The 19,799-nt window shown below is 40.9% G+C and overlaps 1 protein-coding gene across 1 annotated transcript in view; it reads right to left on the reverse strand.

Moving 5' to 3' along the window:
• The window catches only part of ADAMTSL3 (ADAMTS like 3), a 191,411-nt gene that overhangs the window by 35,766 nt on the left and 135,846 nt on the right, over positions 1-19,799 (reverse strand). Inside the window, 5 exon segments of the mRNA XM_087941393.1 lie at positions 519-808; positions 8,405-8,489; positions 9,460-9,607; positions 11,999-12,203; positions 17,601-17,651. Of these exon segments, the coding sequence (XP_087797519.1) occupies positions 519-808; positions 8,405-8,489; positions 9,460-9,607; positions 11,999-12,203; positions 17,601-17,651 (779 nt within the window).

The following is a 19,799-nucleotide window of genomic DNA, read 5'->3' on the forward strand; positions in this document are numbered from 1 at the left end:
GTGTTCAATAAAAGGTAAAGTTTCCCCTTGCACATATGTGCTAGTCATTTCTGGCTCTAGGGGGTGGTGCTCATCTCCATTACAAAGCCAAAGAAGAGCCAGCACTATCCGAAGACATCTCCATGATCATGTGGCCAGCATGACTAAACACCAAAGGCGCACAGAATGCTGTTACCTTCCCACCAAAGTGGTCCCTATTTTTCTATTTGCATTTTTTATGTACATTCGAACTGCTAGGTTGGCAGAAGCTGGGACAAGTAAGGGGAGCTCATTCCGTTACGCGGTGCTAGGGATTAGAACCGCCGACCTGCTGACCTTTCTGATCAACAAGCTCAGTGTCTTAGCCACTGAGCCACCATGTCCCACTCATATATTCAATACTTAGGTATATTTTAAAAACTTTCTAAAAATTATATTAAAAAAAATTTCAGCCATCCAACCTCTTGCAGCTGCGCCTGAAATGTGCATTATTACTATTATAAGGATCATTCTGAGCACAAAATATAAACCTGTAATACCTCCAAGGCATGTAGCTGAGCAGGGAGTGAAGCCGATGTATTCCCAGTCATAAAAAACATTACCAGCCTCTTCAGAGGGTGCAAAAGGTAAGGGGTACGGGACCGGATCCACATCGCACGCTTCCAGGTGGCAACTCCGCTCGGTCAGTGGTTTGGGTCCTTCACACTCCTCATCAGGCAGCTCCACCTCAGCCTGAGTAAACGCAAGATAAATGCGGCACTTGACATCGCGCATCTGAGAACCGTGACCGCAAGAGGCACTGCAAGGGGACCAAGGCTCGGGGATAAACCTGCAACAAAACCACATCATAACATCCTTGGGTGTCTATGCGCAGGATGAGATTGAGTCAGCCGAAGGCCATCCAACTTCCTGTCCCTTGTCTGGCTTTAATTTAGCTTCCAGTCCTGATCATTCTCCCAAAGATGCTTTTTCCACAAGGAAACTGGACTCCCCTTCCCCTCCCTCTCCTTCATCTTCTTTTTCCCCTCCCTCTCTTTCTCCTTGTCCTTCCTCTCCTTCCCCTCCCTTCCCTCTGCTTCTCCTTCCCCTCTCTCTCCCTCTCCTTCTTCTTTCCCTTCCCTTCTTTAATTCTTCTTTAATTCTGCTTCTGGGTTGAGAAGCAAAAAAATTCAAAGGAAAGGAAAGGAAAGGAAAGGAAAGGAAAGGAAAGGAAAGGAAAGGAAAGAAAGAAAGAAAGAAAGAAAGAAAGAAAGAAAGAAAGAAAGAAAGAAAGAAAGAAAGAAAGAAAGAAAGAAAGAAAGAAAGAAAGAAAGAAAATCCAGTTACCTTTTGGAAAAAGCACTTTGGAGCCTAGGATTTCAACTCCATTCTCTTTGTGAAGTATAAAGAGACATTTCACCTTCTGTTACCCCTCTCACTCCTGTTTACCCTTCCTGGCTAACTTAGGGGTGTTAGTTTAGCCCTAAGAAACACAGGGATGTCCCAAAAGTCCCTCTTTTCCCTTTTTTCAAGAGGCAACTGGACTTTGTGGCTTTTCTCATCCAAGAAGCTTCTTCAGCTCTGAAACACCGAGCTGTAGAAGCTTCTTGAATGAGAAGCAAAACGTCTTCAAAGAAAAAAAGAAAGTCCAGCCTCTTGAGAAAAGAAAAAAAGCATCTTTGAGACAACCATGACCTGGATGACTGAAAATCTCCATAAACACGTGGCTGTTTGGACTTAAAACTAACCTGCACCTACATTGTTGAAACTTAAAAGGTTGTCGCCTCACTCGTTTTCCATCCCTAAGAAGGCTTTGACAAAATCAAAATTCTGATTATATTTCAAAAGAGTTGGACGTTATCGCGGCTAAACTCAATTAACCCATTAATATATATAGGGTTGTTATCTCACAATGGCTGGGAAGACATCCAAAATATGCAGATAATTGTAAGTTCAGATAAATGGAAAAGCTATTTACAAGAGGGCTCCATCCATCATTCCTTTCAGTGGCATTTTCATAAGAGGTTCTTCAAATAAATGGAAGTCACGTGGCAATAACTGCTTGGCAATTTCTGCACCTAGGCAGAGAAGAATGTTTGCAGGGGAGGGAGAAAGAATCTATGGTTGCCCTCAATACTCAGCACACAATAAGTGGTCCATGCAGTCACTTTTGATGAGATCTAAAAGTCAAATCATGGGCTGAAGGCATCTGATGCAGCAAACTTGGTAAAATTTAAAAGCATAATTCAAGAGAATACCTGAATTTCTAGTATTCTACCATACATATGGTATTGTCTACCACACATTTTATCTATCACATAGATTATCACTCATTGGTAGCAAAAAATCTTCAGGTGTGAATCTATGAAGGAAAAACTGCCTAGGAACCTTGTTTAGGTATCTTAAATCTCATGGAAGAAGAGGGAGATATAAATGCAAGAAATAAAGAACCAGCTTTGGAAGGAGTATGGTTGCCATTGATTATCTGAAGAAGGATAAGCTTTCACACTTCGCAGCTAGAGAGATGTGCTACATGGGTGGAGAGTGTTAGAGGTTTAAAACCTCTAAAAAAGTGTTAGAGGTTTAAAACCTCTAACACTCTCCACCCATGTAGCACATCTCTCTAGCTGCGAAGTGTGAAAGCTTATCTTTCTTCAGATAATCAATGGCAAGGATTTCCATCGGCCTGCATCATATTTTTGAAGAGTATATATATTTCTGCACCTAATTATCCTAAGGTCTAATTATCTTTATATTTTCTAAACTACAAGGCATTTAGATGATGTCTCTGGTCAATGCACACATTCATTGCAAAACAGCTGCACAAAGGTTTTGTAGAACCTGTAATTTATAGTCAAAATTAGATAGCAGCACTCACTATTAACAAGCTCAGACAAATCATGTTTCATCAGCTGTCTAATGGGCTGTGCTAACATATGACACTGTACAACAATAGAACCTAAGACTTATATACCACTTTATACTACTTTATAGCCCTAAATGGGTTATAGAGTCAGTGTATTGCCCCCAAAAATCTGGATCCTCATTTCATGAGCCTCGGACAGACGGAAGGCTGAGTTAACCTCGAACTGGTCAGAATCCAACTGCTGGCAGTGGGAATGCTAAAGTTAGCCTGCTATACTGCATTCTAATCACCGCTCTTGGTATCATAGACAAAGGGTCACTGGGTAGACTTCGAATGTCCTTTCCAAAGATTGTACAAAAAAGAGAGAATGTCCAGCATCATTTTAGGTGAAGAGACAAGCCCTGACTTTGAAAAAAAATGGATAGAAATTGGGGCATTTAATTCAATTTATTTTTAATGCTTATTTATTGTAAACTATCCAGAACTTTTTGTCACCGCATGCTAATATTGTTAAAAAGGCGTAACTAAAAAAAGTTTAGAAGACTTAAAAGAGTTTTGCTTAACTAAACCAAGAATAAGATTCTCTTGGCTTTTTGTCATCAAGAGTATACCGCAATTTCTTAACCAACACAAATATTTGACAAAGCTTGAATTTTTTTTAAAAAATAGATGCATTGACAGCAGTTCCAAATTCACTCCATATACAGGCTGGTTAAGTCCTGAAGCGTATCCAAAAATAATGTATGATGACTTATTTTGTAGCTTTGTAATTTTTTTTGTTTCAAAATCTGAACCACAGAACAAACTCTTGTACAAAGAAACAAAAACAAATTCTAAACGTTTTTCCTTGACCTAGTGGGCCAGGACTATAATTGAAAGTGAATTTTTTTTCCTGCATACTTTAGTGTCTTGTATCTTATAACACACAAATGTTAGCGTTTGTTTGTTTTAAATTAAACATAGCTTGCCACTGGCTAAATCATGGGATTTTTCTGTTGGGATCTGCTACAAAATTCAAGACTTCTTAACATGGAGCTTTTGCAAATCAAAATTATTGCTCAAGAGCATTATGGTACCTTCCAGTTCTCATCACCATGGACAGAAGCTAATAAGTGAATTATGAGATCCTGCCATATCAAAGCCAAGCCAAGCCCAACTCCTCTGGCAGAGTTGGTATTCAGCAGGTTCTGACCAGTTCTGGAGAACCGGTAGCAGAAATTTTGAATAGGTCGGAGAACTGGCAAATACCACCTCGGACTGGGATTTTGCAGTATCCTTCCCTGCCACGTCCACCAAGCCATGCCCATAGAACCAGTAGTAAAAAAAATTGAGTCCCATAACTGTCCTCTGGTGATACTTTTCTACTAGTTCTCATCCAATTTCATTAGGGGAGACTTTTGGTGAAATTTCAAAAGATGGCTCACAGTTTCATTCATTTATGAGATCATCAATATCTACAGTATGTGTGGCATATGTCTGTGTGTATATATCTATTTATTTCTGTCAGTTATAGGCTGCTCAATTCCCAGAAAGCTCTAATACAGTAATACAGACATAAGATAGAGAGAATTAAAAGAAAAACAACTCAGCCCCTCCCCAAACACAATGACAATGAAGTTTCTATCCACTGGCACACCAAACATGAACTGAAATAATTACCTGGACTTACATTCATTAAAAAAAAAAAGAATATGGGAAAGTTGCAGGATTGAATAGAATAGAATAACAAGAGTTGGAAGGGACCTTGGAGGTCTTCTAGTCCAACCCCCTACTTAGGCAGGAAACCCTACACCACTTCAGACAAATGGTTATCCAACATCTTTTTAAAAATGTCCAGTGTTGCAGCATTGACAACTTCTGGAGACAACTTGTTCCACTGATTAATTGTTCTCACTATTAGGAAATGTCTCCTTAGTTCTAGGTTGCTTCTCTCCTTGATTAGTTTCCACCCATTGCTTTTTGTCCTGCCTTCAGGTGCTTTGGAGAATAGCTTGACTTCCTCTTCTTTGTGGCATCCCCTGAGATATTGGAACACTACTATCATGCCTCCCCTAGACCTTCTTTTCATTAAACTAGACATACCCAGTTCCTGCAACTGTTCTTCATATGTTTTAGCCTCCAGTCCCCTAATCATCTTTGTTGCTCTTCTCTGCACACTTTCTAGAATCTCAGCATCTTTTTTACACAAGGGCGACCTATTGCAGCATGAGATCCTGTCCTATCACCAATCCACATAAACATCCCCAAACAGCAAGTCTGGGGGCTTTCCTGAATGTCAATATGGTTGCTGCTAACCTAACCTCTGGCGAAGAACTGTCCCAAAGATGAAGAAGAGCACATTATAAAAAAGACGTTGAGACTCTACAAAGAGTAGCCAAGGTGATTAGAGGACTGGAGGCTAAAACATAAATGAACGGTTGCAGGAACTGGGCCTGGCTAGTCTAGTGAAGAGAAGGACCAGGGTAGGCAGGATAGCAGTCTTCCAATATTTGAGGGGCTGCCACAGAGAGGAAGGGGTCAAGCTATTTTCCAAGGCACCCAAAGGCCAGACAAGGAATAAAAGATGGAAACTGATGAACGAGAGATTCAACCTGAAAATAAGGAGAAATTTTCTGACAGTGAGAACAATCAATCAGTGGAATGGTTTGCTTCCAGGAGCTGTGGGTGCTCCATCACTGAATGTTTTAAAGAAGGGATAGGACCAGGGGTGGGATTCTACCAGTTTGCACCTATTCACTAGAAATGGATGTTAACATTCTAAGCAGTTCGGAGAACCGGTTGTTAGAAGAAATTACTAGCCTAATCCTGTAAGGAAGGTAGGAAGGAAACATTCTGGTGTTGCTTACAGAAACCCTTATTACATTCTTGGCAGGACTAGACTTCCTGTCTTCCCCCTCCTTTGCTAGTACTCTGCTTGTGTGGAGTGACCATTCAAAGTTACAGTGGCAATGAAAAAAGTGACTTATGGCCATTTTTCACACTTACAACTATTGCAGAATCTCCACAGTCTTGTGAGTCCAGGTGAAGAGATGCGTGCCTTGATGTGAGTGATATTGAGCTGGCCACGCCCAGCCAATAACATGACCACCAAGCCATGTCCACCCAGTCACATGAACACCAAGCCATGCCCACCAACTAAGCCACGCCCATAGACCTGGTTGTTAAAAAATTTGAATCCCACCCCCGGAAAGGACAGCTATTTGTCTGGAATGTTATAGGGTCTCCTGCTTGAGCAGAAGTTGGGTTGGACCAGAAGACCTCCAAGGTCCCTTCCAAGCCTGTTATAATTCTGTCAATCATCTCTTCAATGGCCAGACACTTCCTTAGCTTCCCATACTTTCATTAAAACCCGTGAGAAGATATGATGATGGAACTGCTAACAGGCCTATTTAGACTGGGGATATGGCATCTGAAGAGGTTTCAAAGAAATGGCGGGGAAAGTGTAACAGATGTGCAACTTCTATCACTTCCAAGAAGTTAGCTAGCTCATGATCATGACCAAGAAAGTGAAAAAATCAGGTCTATTTCACAGGGGAAGAAAAGATTTTTTGAAAAAAACATATTACATTACATTACATATCTGGATATACCACAGGATTAATTTAATATTAATTGAAACTCAGGACCTGCTTCTAGTCATGGATAAGGGAAACAGGAGACAAATCCTGAAGACGTTTTCTAGCTAACCTCAATGAATCTTCATTACTGTGTGTAGGCATTAGCCCAGGTATGTGACCATTCTACCACACACATTATCACTCATTGGTAGCTAACATCTGGTGAAAATCTTCAGGCATGAATGTGAATCTATGAATGAAAACATTTGAATCGACTAAATGAAATCTGGAAACCCTATCACTTCCTCTTCCTTCTCTTCATCACGTCCATCAGCTCCTACCCTTGGCCTCTTTCAAGCTGTAGCCAAGATCTCTGTTTATTTAAGCTTATTAAAAGGGGGAAAAGGATGCATGGAATCTTTCTTTTATGAAGGATTATTGAAAAGCCTGCTGTAAATAAAGAAGGCTCAAGAGAGAAAAGTTTACAATAATGATGGGTTTCAACTATCATCACATTCTACTAGCAAAACCCAGAAAGGTTAAACCTTCATTTTCCTTGGCTTAGCTTTACAAACAGTCTTTAAGATGAGGAAAAAAAACCTTGCTATTTTTCTAATTTAAATATTTTTTAAAAGACGTTAAAACACCCATTATATGAAATTCAGGACACATGCATGGGCACATTTACCAATCTCCAGGGGAAGAAGGATTTAACTTTAATATATTATCTTGGCATATCTTTCCTTTGTGATTTTTCCAATAATCCTGCATTTATACGGTTCTAAAGCTAAGGCTGATAAAACCACAGACAATTCAGATGAAAAGCTATAAAACAGAAACTAGCTTTGATGTCCTGGAAATGAAACAAATCACTGTCTTTTCATCATTAAACCACTTATCCTTTTCCAGAATACATTATTGAATCTAACTCTAGAAGAGGATTCAGTGTGGATCTTGAGATGTTGCAGATCAAACAAGGGAAGTTTGATACAGAGATGTGAAGAAGGAAAGCTCAGCCTGATTTAGGGCATTATCTACTTCAATTCCTTGAAGGATCTAAATGAGAGAATGCTTCAATATCTCCAAGCCAAGGGGAACTTTCATAAATACACTAAACAGCTTTAAATTTTAGGAATTTAAATATCTTTAAATATTAAAGATCTTAAATATCTTTTAATATTTAGACAAAAGACAGCTTTCTGACAATTCCCATATGTTTAACCCTACTTTCATATCTATTCCCTACAATCTCTAGATATGTAGTTCCAGTACTTGATTGACTTAAGCCAGAGGTAGAGAACTCTGGCCCTTTCATGACTTGCGGACTTCAACTCCCAGAATTCCTGAGCCAGCCAAAAATATCTGGCTCAGGAATTCCAGGAGTTGAAGCCTACATGTCATTAATGGGCCACAGTTCCCCACCTCTGACTTAAGCAAAACACCTAGCAATAAATTTATCAAAGGATGTTAGACCTAAACAGAGTGACTAAAGTCTTCAATCAATTCTTTCGAGAGGAGGCAGAAAAGGAGAGGACGGATGGATGGATGGATGGATGGATGGGTGGGCGGATGGATGGATGGAGAGATGAATGGTTTGGATCACCAGATATTTCCATATACAGTAGTCATCATTATCATTCTTCTCTGCTCTTCCCTCTTCATGCAAAGTTCACTGCTCAATCTTTCAAGAGCTATGATGGCACACAAGTCACCCATACAAAATGCTTTCTGGCATGTAAATTCTTTGAATAGCCGGGACACCTTGTGACATTTTTGAAACTAATAATTCAAACACATTTTGGCTGCCATGTTTTGGGCTTTTTTTCTTTTCTTGCCTTAATTAACAAATTTTGCTGGGAAGAATCTGAGACTTGAGCTGCAACACCAGACCCACCCTAAGAAAATTCAAACGCCAGATGATTTGGCAGGAAATAGCAAACTTTACCAACAGTCAGGAAAATGCATCAGGGGTTTAGTTTCCATATCAGAAAAAAAAGGAAAGGAAAAATAAAAGTAAACTCACGTGGGTTCTTCAGACACGGTCCTGATCTCTTCCATTTCATGGGCTTGCTTGAACCAAGGCATTCTGGCTTCAACCGGGCTTTTCTCTGGAAGAGGAAATGCATGCATGTTGGTCAACCCTCAGACAGTACAAAGACGATGCAAGGGACATAAGGCTAATGTTGACCCTTGCAACATCTACAAAAAAAAGAGGTGTAAAAGGATGAGGTTGTATCAATCAATGTCTTAATGGAATGGAATGGAATGGAATGGAATGGAATGGAATGGAATGGAATAGAATAGAATAGAATGGAATGGAATAGAATAGAATAGAATAGAATAGAATAGAATAGAATAGAATAGAATTGGAATGAAGAATAGAATGGAATGGAATGGAATAGAATAGAATAGAATAGAATAGAATGGAAATAGAATAGAATGAATAGAATAGAACAGAATAGAATAGAATAGAATAGAATAGAATAGAATAGAATAGAATAGAATAGGAATAGAATAGGAATAGGAATAGGAATAGAAAGAAAGAACAGAAAGAAGAGAAGAGAATAGAGAAGAAGAGAAGAGAAAGAGAAGAGAAGAGAAGAGAAGAGAAGAGAAGAGAAGAGAAGAGAAGAGAAGAGAATAACAGAGTTGGAAGGGACCTTGGAGGTCTTCTAGTCCAACCCCCTGCTTTGGCAGGAAACCCTCTACCATTCCAGACAAATGGTTGTCCAATCTCTTCTTAAAACTTTCCAGTATTGTAGAATTCACAAATTCTGGAGGCAAGTTGTTCCACTGGTTAATTGTTCTAACTGTCAGAACATACCTTCTTAGAACAATTAATCAGTGGAACAACTTTAGATAAAAGCTCTTCATGTCAAAGGCCATCATACAGAGGACACAATTCCTTGATCAGATTGGAATTGGAGTTAACTGTAGTGGTGACAATCTATGATATTGACAATCTATACAGTTAACTGTAGCGGTGACAATCTATGAGATTGTTTTCTCTTTACCTATCTGCAGTTGCATACATTTGATACGGTCAATCAATGTCATTAATAATGTTAATCCAGTTACCTTTGGGTTTATAACAAGGGACTGGCACGAGACACTCTTCTTTTATGTGGAGTTTTAGTTGAGGATTGCAACCGCCGGTATGTTGTCCACGATGATCAATACACAGAACCACTCGGTAGCGTAACCCTCGGCCACAGGTCACAGTGCACTGTAGAAAGGGGCAGATCAGTCAAAAACTAAGGTGGCTATCAAATGTCGCAGGATTGCTATGCTGCCCTTTGTACCATCCATGGTGTCTGGCACTCCTAAACCTGGTTGTCAGATTTCCCCCCCTATTTTTCTGATCAAGAAATTACAATCTTCCTTCTGCAAGACCTAAGTTGGTCAACCACTATCAAGATTGCTAGATTCCCAGCAACAGCTGCTAGGAGCAAAGGATCAGGGCCATATTGCAGTTCAGAAAGTTTGGCCTATACACAAGATCTAATCAACTAAAGTTCAGTATTAATTGAGGCCCGATAAGGATCAACAGAGTTCAAGAGGAAGTGGACGTGGACCGTCTGTGGCAATGTAACAATTCTAGGCTGATGAGGCACTTCACTCCACCACCACCCCAGCTTTGTTTGCTCTTCTCCTCCAACAGCTGCTGGATATTTTAAAATGGTTTTAAAAGATTCCCAGATTCCCAGCAACAAATATTAGGAGCAAAGGATCAGGGCCATACATTAAGGTGCAGTTTGGAAAGGTTTTTTTTTTTTTTGCACAAGCTTATACACAAGAATCCAATCAACTAAAGTTCAGTACTAAATTGATGCCCGATAAGGATCAATAGAGTTCAAGGGCAAGTGGACGTGGACCGTTTGTGGCAATGTAAGAATTCTAGGCTGATAATGCACTTAACTCCATCACCACCTTAGCTTTGTCTGCTCTTCTCCTCCAACAGCTGGGTATTTTAAAATGGTTTAGTTCTAACTAAGATCGTAAGGATCAAGAAGGCATAACTGCACCATGTAGGAAGTTTTAAGCAAGGCAGTGTTTTTATTTGCAAAGCCAGTAATATCAAGCTCAGGAAATTTTGTACTTCCAAATGTGGTGATTACCTCTTATATGCCTCCAGGACCTCTGATTATTACTGGTATTACATTATTTATTGTTTTTGTATTTTGCGTTTTGAATTTTGCATTTAGGAAAGACTTGAGCACTATTTGCTGTTTTCCCCTCCCAAAGACTCACAAGGAGGTTTCTGATTGTTGGGTACTTTGTTGGAAGTGGGGGAAAAGAGATCACCAGAACACACATTCCTTTCACATTTGTTGAAACGATGATAGGTGCAAATTAGAGCTAAGGAGCCAAGTTTTTTCACATGGGGGTTTAGCATTACAAACACAGAAAAATATTCTGGAACAGTGGTGGTATTCATTTTTTTTTTACTACTGGTTCTGTGGGCATGGCTTGGTAGGTGTGGTGTGGCTTTGTGGGCATGGCAGGGGAAGGATACTACAAATCCCCATTCCCTCCCACCCCACCAACCTGCTTTCCAGCTCCGTTCTCCTGTGCAGGGCAACAAAAGAAGACCCAGCCGATCAGCTGGGACCCAATGGGAGGCAGAGAACAGATGGGCACAGGTAGAGGCGATATTTGCCGGTTCTCCGAACTACTCAAAATTTCTGCTACTGGTTCTCTAGAACCAGTCAGAACCAGCTGAATACCACTTCTGTTCTGGAGGTTACATTTACCTGCGTGCAACTATTAATGCTATCGTTATAAGTCATCCTTGACTCACAACAGTTCTTTCAGTGACCATTTAAGGTTACAACGGCACTGAAAAAAGTGACTTAGGACCATTTTTCACACTTATGACCACTGCTACCTGATCATAATTCAGAAGCTTGGCAACTGACTCATACTTATGACATCCCAGGGTCATGTGATCCTCTTTTGTGACGTTCTAACCATCAAAGTCATTAGGAAAACCAGATTCACTTAACAACTATGTTAGTGATTTATTGAAGTGGTTCACTGAACCTGTGTCAAAAAAAGGTCATAAAATGGGATAAAACTCACTTAGCAACAGAAATGTTGGGCTCAATTGTGGTCGTAAGTCGAGAACTACCTGTGTTAGGTAAAGGTAAAGGTTCCCCTCGTACATGCGTGCTAGTCGTTTCCGGCTCTAGGGGGCGGTGCTCATCTCCGTTACAAAGCCGAAGAGCCAGCGCTGTCCGAGGATGTCTCCGGGGTCATGACTAAACGCCGAAGGTGCACGGAACACTAGTCCCTTCCCACCAAAGTGGTCCCTATTTTTCTACTTGCTTTTTTTACATGCTTTCGAACTGCTCAGTTGGCAGAAGCTGGGGCAAATAACAGGAGCTCCCTCCCTAACGTGGCGCTAGGGATTCCAACTGCCGAACTGCCGACCTTTCTGATCGACAAGCTCAGCGTCTTAGCCACTGAGCCACCGCGTCCCTGTCCTGTGCTACCTCCACCCAAATATATCTTTTCTGCAAGGAACTTTCCATATAATGTGCGATCAATCATCCCAACCATTACAACTGAAAGCTTTCCCCCCGCTCAAAGCAATTTAAATATTCTGCTTCCTTACCTGTGACCACTCCAGAGCTATCCATTTAGGACAATCATACAGGTTGCAAGCTTGCATGACCCTGGGCTTAGGAGCATACATACATTTCCACTCGTCTACTTGCAGTATCTCTCCATGCATGGTCTCTTCCACGCAGACAAAGCTTCTTCTCTGAATTCCTCCTCCACATGAAACTGAGCAAGTGGTCCAAGGATTGTGCTCCCAGCTGTTTGAATGAAATAACAGCATCCCAAGTAGAAGATGAGATTGAATTTCTATCTGGTTTTCAGATGCAAGTGATAATGAAAACAGTAGAATGCTTCCTCCCTTGGCCATTGAGACTTAACCATGTGCAACATATTTCCGTTTCAACCAATTGCAAATTTGAAGGGGCTTAAACAGGCTATTTTGGTGATTCTGGACACAGAGCTCAAAAAAAACCCCACCCTTGTTTTTCATTTTTAAACCTTTCCCTGATAGTCCAAACAGTCTATTCTGGACACAACCTACTCAATTTTCAATTCAGATTAGAGCATTTTGAACACACAATGGTTGTGTTAAAAATGTACGCCTTTCAGACTTAAAACCTTGGGTAGTAAAATAAAATAATAAAACCTTGCTACTGAATCCTAAGAGCATAATTCAATTTTACATGAACATTTTATATAGGCAGTAATCAATTTATGGCCATTATGGAGCCCCAAATTTCCATCATAAGTCATGACAGTCATAAGTCAAGTCACCTGGGTGACCAGACCTAAATTCACTACTTTTGGGGTGATGATTGTACAGTGAACACTGTGGTCAATAAATGAATCAATATATTCCCGGGGGTGTGTTTTTTTGCTCACTGCCTAGCTCAGACAGTATCCCACCCCAAAACCTTTCTTAGAAAGTCATAGAGTTAATAACAATAGCACTTGGACTTATATACTGCTTCATAGTGCTTTTCAGCTCTCTCTAAGCAATTTACAGAGTCTGTCATGCCCCTGTCGGAATCTGACTTGATGTTGGCTGTGGAAGAAACTGGGGAAGGGCAAAGTCCAGTTGGGCAGAACAGGGGAGAGGTAGAACAAGAGAGAAGGAGTTCAGAAGAAGACCCAGGCCCAACCCCTCTTCATCCTAGGGCACGCAGGGAGGAACAGAGAAAGGAGCAGCATGGGTTGCGTGGCTTAGCTGCAGCTGGGAACACAGTGTATAAAAAAGGAAGCTGCGCGCAGCAAACGGTTGGGAGCAATAATGAATTTATCTTGTATCATCATAGCTTATCTGTGTTCCTGGCATCTTCCCAACTATGTGAGTTTTGCTATGCTTTCAAGTCCGTAATTCCTTCTCCTGACCTGTCAAGCTAATTACTTCGGTTTAGTTTGTTTAGATTTTAAGTTACAGTTTGTGTGTACCTTGTTTTGGACTGATTTTCTACAGTTAAAGGCTGTTCCTGGGAGAGTTTTTCTCCAGCCAAAGGTAACCTGGACATTGGGGGCAAAGTTGGAGATAATAAAGGGACTCATTGCTTATTTGACTGTGTTGCCTTTGTGCCACGCCCCGAGTCATCACAGAATCAGCACATTCCCTCCAAACAATCCGCGTCCTCATTTTACCGATCTAAGAAGGATGGAAGGTTGAGTCAACCTTGAGCCGGTCAGGATCGAACTCCTGGCAGTGGGCAGAGTCAGCCCTCAAAACGGCATTCTAACCAATGAGCCACCACAGCTCAGTTTAATAATAAAGTCCAACCCAGGAGAAATGGAGCAAAAACCTATAAATCCACAAGGTACATTCAAATAACTGCTCGCAATGATGCTGAAGGAAGGAGGAGAATGTTCCTTGTCCAAAATGATTCATATAACTCTTCCCCCTTGGAATAAATTAATCACATCATTCTCAAACCGAACATGAAACTAGCTGCACGTAAAGTGTTGACATTTCAACCAAGCTTCCATGATCAAAACCAGACAACGTGTGAGAGCTTAGAGCTAATGGTTTTGCCATCACCTCTGATACATATGCTCATCTGCTGTTATCGTTTCGTTAGCTCAACTGTGGGAATGATTGATGAGATGTTAAAGAAATACCCAAAGGCTAGTTTTTTTAAAGTGTTCCACTACGAGTGTCACTTTGCATTAGAGTAGAACATTCCAAACGAACTCAGCAGAAAAACTGGGGCAGAGCTGCAGGTTGCAAAAACCCCTAGGGGACTACTAAAAAAAAAAAAAAAAGACAACTCCCTCTGACCAAGCTCTCCTATTTAAACATATATGAAAAAAAAATTAACCTGGGTTTGATTATGTATTACCCGATAGCTTTGGTCCATATATCTTTTCTTGGAAAAGATAAATGGGTTTGGGGTTTGGAGAATGTGTACTGATGTATCTTCCGAGTATCTCCCTGCTCCCACCAATGAAAGCAAACAAAAGAACAATGAACCAATGGAACAGCTCGCCTCCTGGAGTTGGGACTGCACCATCGCTGCAAGTTTTCAAGACAGGACTGGACCACCTTTTTTCTGGGGTGATACAAATTCTCCTTTTTTGGGCAGGGGGTTGGACTAGAAGACCTCCAAGGTCCTTTCCAGCCTTATGATTCTTTTTGATTCCATGATCCCAACCGAGCTCAAGCATGAAGGCATGAAGGTTGAGCTATGGAACAAAGGCAGAGAAATCTGCAAAAACTAATGCATCCTTTTGACACTGAGATTAAGATATATTTATCCCTTTCGGCTTGCAATTCCAGTTTCTGCTATTTCTAATCCGGTTTCTGTTTTCAGGGTTCTTTTGTTTTGTCTTTAGTTTAGTTTACTTTATTGTCATTGCACTATTGTTTCTTTTTATTTTTCTTATATGTATCTTATATATATATATTTCTTATATGTATTTCATGTATTCATCTATGTTTATACTTATACCTGTTATCTTATAATCGCGTGACAAAGAAATAAAATAAAATAAAATAAAATAAAACAATAAACACACATCCTCCACACTCCACACATTGAACAGAAAACCCCCAACACCACACCAACACTGCAGTTATACAGCAGAATTCAAAAGAGCTACTGCCCTGGGATAGAAACTGTTTTTCAGACTATTTGTCCTTGTTTTTATTATCCTGTACCGTCTGCAAGATGGTAATAGTTAAAAAAAAAGGGGGGGGTTCCCAGGATAAGATGAATCTTTGAGGATGTTTTGAACTTTCTTAATGCAACGGGACCTATACAGCTCTTCCAAAGAGGGGAGAGGGCAACCCATGATCCTCTGGGTAGGTTAATCCTCTGGAGTGCTATCCCATCTGCCACTGTGCAATTGGCAAACCATACACAGGTGCAGTAAGTTAAAATACTCTTTATGGTGCAGCGGTAGAAAGTCACCAGCAGTTCTTCATTCCGTTGTTGAGAAGTTTCAGGTAGTATAATCTCTGCTGGACCCTTTTGACCAGGGCTGCAACGTGAGCACCCTGGGCCAGGTCTTCTTTTATGGTCTTTGTTCTAAATTGGTTCGGAAGCTGTAGTTTTACACTGACAGGTTTTTGTCTCTGCAAGCCACTCTCACCAGGTAGCCTTGTAATCTTTTTGTTTTTAATTTGCAAACAAGCGCACAAGTGTTTACAGTGCCGGGGTAAACAATGCTAATATAACATATGAGAAGAGACAGGGATAAGTTTATATTCAGAAACATACTGGTCTCCCAGATTAGTTTCAGGCTTGGAGAAAATTCTCAGAAGTGGTTCTCAAAATGTCCAGATCAATTTTAAATTCACAGCTTGCTATTCTAATGGCACTGCAGGACATTAAAAGAGCACCATCCTTTAAGCTAGGATCATTTAAGCAGGCATCTGCACCAGTGAGAAGAACTGGTGAAAATTGAAACTGAAATTGGGAACACAACAGGAGTCTGGATTAATGGTTCCTGCAAGGGGAGCATGCAAATTGTAGTCGAATCAGATTATTATTATTATTATTATGAATAATACACAGCTTTTCAGTAGAAAGCTCATAACCAAACATTAGAGATCTTAGATGCAGTCGGTATGTCTGCAGCCATATAGACATGAAACATTTTAGATGCTTTAAATCACGACTAGGAAGTAAAGAAAATGTACCCGTGATTAGATTTGAATATGCCAGCATAATCTAATGTGGTTACATGTACAGTTCGGGTTTCTGCATTTCGTTATTCCATCAGTTCAAAAATACAAGCCCGATACGCAATTCCTGGGAGGATATTACAGGGATGGCAAAAGGGAGCTTCTAGAACAGTCCCTCAGATGTGTTTTTCAGAGGCTGGACAGGCCAAGGGTCTGCTTAGCACTCCAGAAAGTGTTTAAACTGTGAAATCTGTGAAGGCATGTGTAAGGACATAGAACTGGGAAGGGGCATGTAGCGTGGGATTTTTTTTTCCTCCAAGATTTCTCCATCTGTTTAAACATTCCGGTGATGCATTTGCAGCCTAACTTATGGCTGAGGTCATTCAAGACGCTCTACATAAGTTGACTTCCACCTCTTATCCCAACTCCCTCATTTGGCTAATGAAGTCTGCATCTTGCTCTACTGCAGGGGTCTTCAAACTTGACAGCTTTAAGATGTGTGGACTTCCACTCCCAGAATTCTTCCTCCAGTCAGGTTAGCTCAGGAATTCTGGGAGTTGAAGTCCACAAGTCTTAAACTTGCCAGGTCTGAAGACCCTTGCTCTACCGGATCACAAAGGAAGCTTCCATCTGGTTCTACTATTTATCAGCATTTATAAGTTAAAGGGAGGAGAGGATGCCATCAAATCCAGGCCAATTCCTTTGTCTTTCGTTTTTGCTCTGTCCCTGGAATTTCTACCTGCCAGGTGGGAATTCTGCAATACAATAACTGAAGGCATCAGGGAACCTGGGAGGAACCTACTGTGGCTTCGTAAGTAGCAAACAAAGGAACTTCCAAATGAAATCAAATCGGGGAGAAATGGGTTTCTGCAACTTTGAAGGAGTGGCAATTCTTTCTAGCCATGGGGAAATTGTGCGGTCATTACTCCTGATCTAACTTCTTCCCTCCTTCACTTACTGTTGAGTCAAAGTAAATAGAAGTAAGGATTCTATTTCATTCTAATTTTTACAGTTCTTCTGTGCCACGGTTATTATGCAACACAGTTTTTGAAAAATGGGGGGAAAAACCTTACCCAGATCACAAAATTGACAATGAGATAGCCACTGAAAATATGTTATCTCTTTCCATAGACATATTGATGATCCCCAGCTTTTTATCCCGCTGAAATTTTACCAAATTCAGGATTCAGTGTAGATCATTTGTTCATGAATACCTTTGAGGAGTTGTCTTTATTTAGCCAACTTCCACACTGTACTCAACAATTATTATCTTATTCCATATCTTGCTAATGGAATACCTGCACTTAAGTAGGCAAGTGGATTAATGTATTGAAATGCCCTGTACTCTGGAGTGACTTTATCTCAACAACCAAATGTCATAGACGGTCAAATTCAGACATTACCATCTATGGCAACAATAAATTCCTTGCCTTCGTCTTGAGTAAGCAGGAGGTTGTATGTATGAAATTATAGACTAAGTGCCTGCAGTAGGCTATCAATGGAATGCTAATAAGCTGTACCTTGTAAGCGTCATACATACCGGGGAAGTGGCTGGAAATGATCATAGGGCATGATTTCCTTAAATCCATCACTGTGAATAAAGCAGAGGCATTTACAAAGTTATTTGCCAGGTGCCAGATTACAATTTTCCATTTGATATATTACTTTATTTTAAAAAACACGCACCAAACTTAGGAAAACAACTCAGTCCTATGGTGGGTGTTTGCTTCTTGACTATCTTACCTTAATTGTTGAACTTAATTTTCCCAAGGGGGTAAGTAAGGAAACCAGTTAGCTAACAAAGAGGAATATAATTCTGGGACTTTTTTGTAAAAACATAACATTACTGCAGCAGTTATTTTCCTAGTCCCTGAGAAGGGTTGGTGGGGGTGGGTGGGTGGATGGGGGAGAGGTCTGGAAGCTGATGTTACTTTAGAGACTATGACATCCACAATTAACTCACTGTGCCTGAATAGAACACATGTATAGGTTCCTCCGGATTGTGGAACTACAGCAGAGAAAAAATATATATCCAGAGTCCTGGATATTAACCATCTTCATGGCCTCTTATAGAAGGAGTTCTGGGACATGGTGGCTCAGTGGCTAAGAGACTGAGCTTGTCGATCAGAAGGTCGGCAGTCCAACGGTTCGAATCCCTAGTGCCGTGTGCGTAATGGAGTGAGCTCCCGTTACTTGTCCCAGTTTCTGCCAACCCAGCAGTTTGAAAGCATGTAAAAAAAAGGCAACTAGAAAAATAGGGACTGCTTAGGTGGGAAGGTCACAGTGTTCCGTGCGCCTTTGGCGTTTAGTCATGCTGGTCACTTGACCATAGAGACGTCTTCGGACAGCCCTGGCTCTTCGGCTTTGTAACAGAGATGAGCACCTAGAGCCAGAAACGACTAGCACATCCGTTCGAAGGGAACCTTTACCTTTACCTATAGAAGGAGCTGCTTCCCAAACATCATTGTGAAGTCTTTTTATACTTCCAATCCCACCTCAGAAATTAGGTTTTCTGTGAATATTTCTGTCATTCCAAAATTCTAGTCGAATGAAATCTGCTTCCAGGTAAAAGATCTAGATACTACCAAGCTAAGATCATCCCCTCTTTTCTACAACACAGAAAAGGTGTGAAATGTAACAAATGCAGGAGGCTTGTAAGTGCCTTCAACCTGGAGAACTTTCTCTCCCAACTGTATTTACTGTCAGCCCATCAAGATAGATCAAATCAGGAAAGATATTCTGTAGGAGGACGAGAACTAAATCGCGATGCCTGAATTTTCTTTTCCACTTTCTTCTTATAATCAAGGGAGTCAGTGGTCTTTGTGGGGAGCTAGTATGAGTCTCTCCTGCCCCTCTGGGTTTGTTTCTTCTGCAACTGGTGTTTTCCTAAGGCCTCTTTGATTTCTTCTCCAAGGTCATCTCCCTGGTTCTCTACATGTATAAAAGGCCTGCCTGGAAGTAGAAGACTTTCAAATCGAGGGTGCCTTCAGCCTAGACATTCTTCTTCTCCAACCAAAGGATCTGCTTGGAAACATTCTTTGCAAAAGGGTGTTTAACTGAAATGCTTGCAAATTCTTCTCCCATTCCCCTTCCTGCTTCTTAATTTTTGTTTTTAGCCTGCAATGGCTGGCCCACAGTCTTTTCGTTCCCTTTAGAGTGCCTTGTATACTGGTGGAACTATGTAAATTAATACCGCTCCTCCCAGGATTAGTGTGCTATCTGGAATTGTGAATGTAAGAAGCCTCAGCGTCTTCTTGAGGCATAGAAAGGGACAGCGAGATGCAAAAACTTGGTTCCGGAAGGGCCAAGGATTAAAATTGCAAAGCCCAGCATTCTGCCCTGGTGTGATTAGGAAAACAGCAGGATCTATTTGCTTCTCCGTGGATTCCATCTCAAATGTTCTGGCCCATCTCCAGCGACTGAGCCCAGAGGACCTCAAGTGAAGGAGAAGCCCCACAGGCCTGGAGGCTGGGCATTCCAACCCTCCGCCTTGAGTCTGGTCCTAATAACTGTGAGGAGAAGTAATACGAAACGACGTAGAATATTCAACCCACAAGAATTTTAGCACCTTCATCTCTAGAATTCTCAATATTAAGGGGAGTCCTCATATTACACGCTGTCTCACCATTTAATAAACACTCTCATGAAGCTGCAGCAAGTTTAACTGTTTGAAGCACTGCCTGCCTGCCTGCCTGCGAATATATGCATCCCAGGGTAAGGTTGCAGGATCCACTCCAAG

The sequence above is a fragment of the Pseudonaja textilis genome, chromosome 13, assembly GCF_049901715.1.
Source record: "Pseudonaja textilis isolate UNSWEBS1 chromosome 13, rPseTex1.2, whole genome shotgun sequence".
NCBI lineage: Eukaryota > Metazoa > Chordata > Lepidosauria > Squamata > Elapidae > Pseudonaja > Pseudonaja textilis.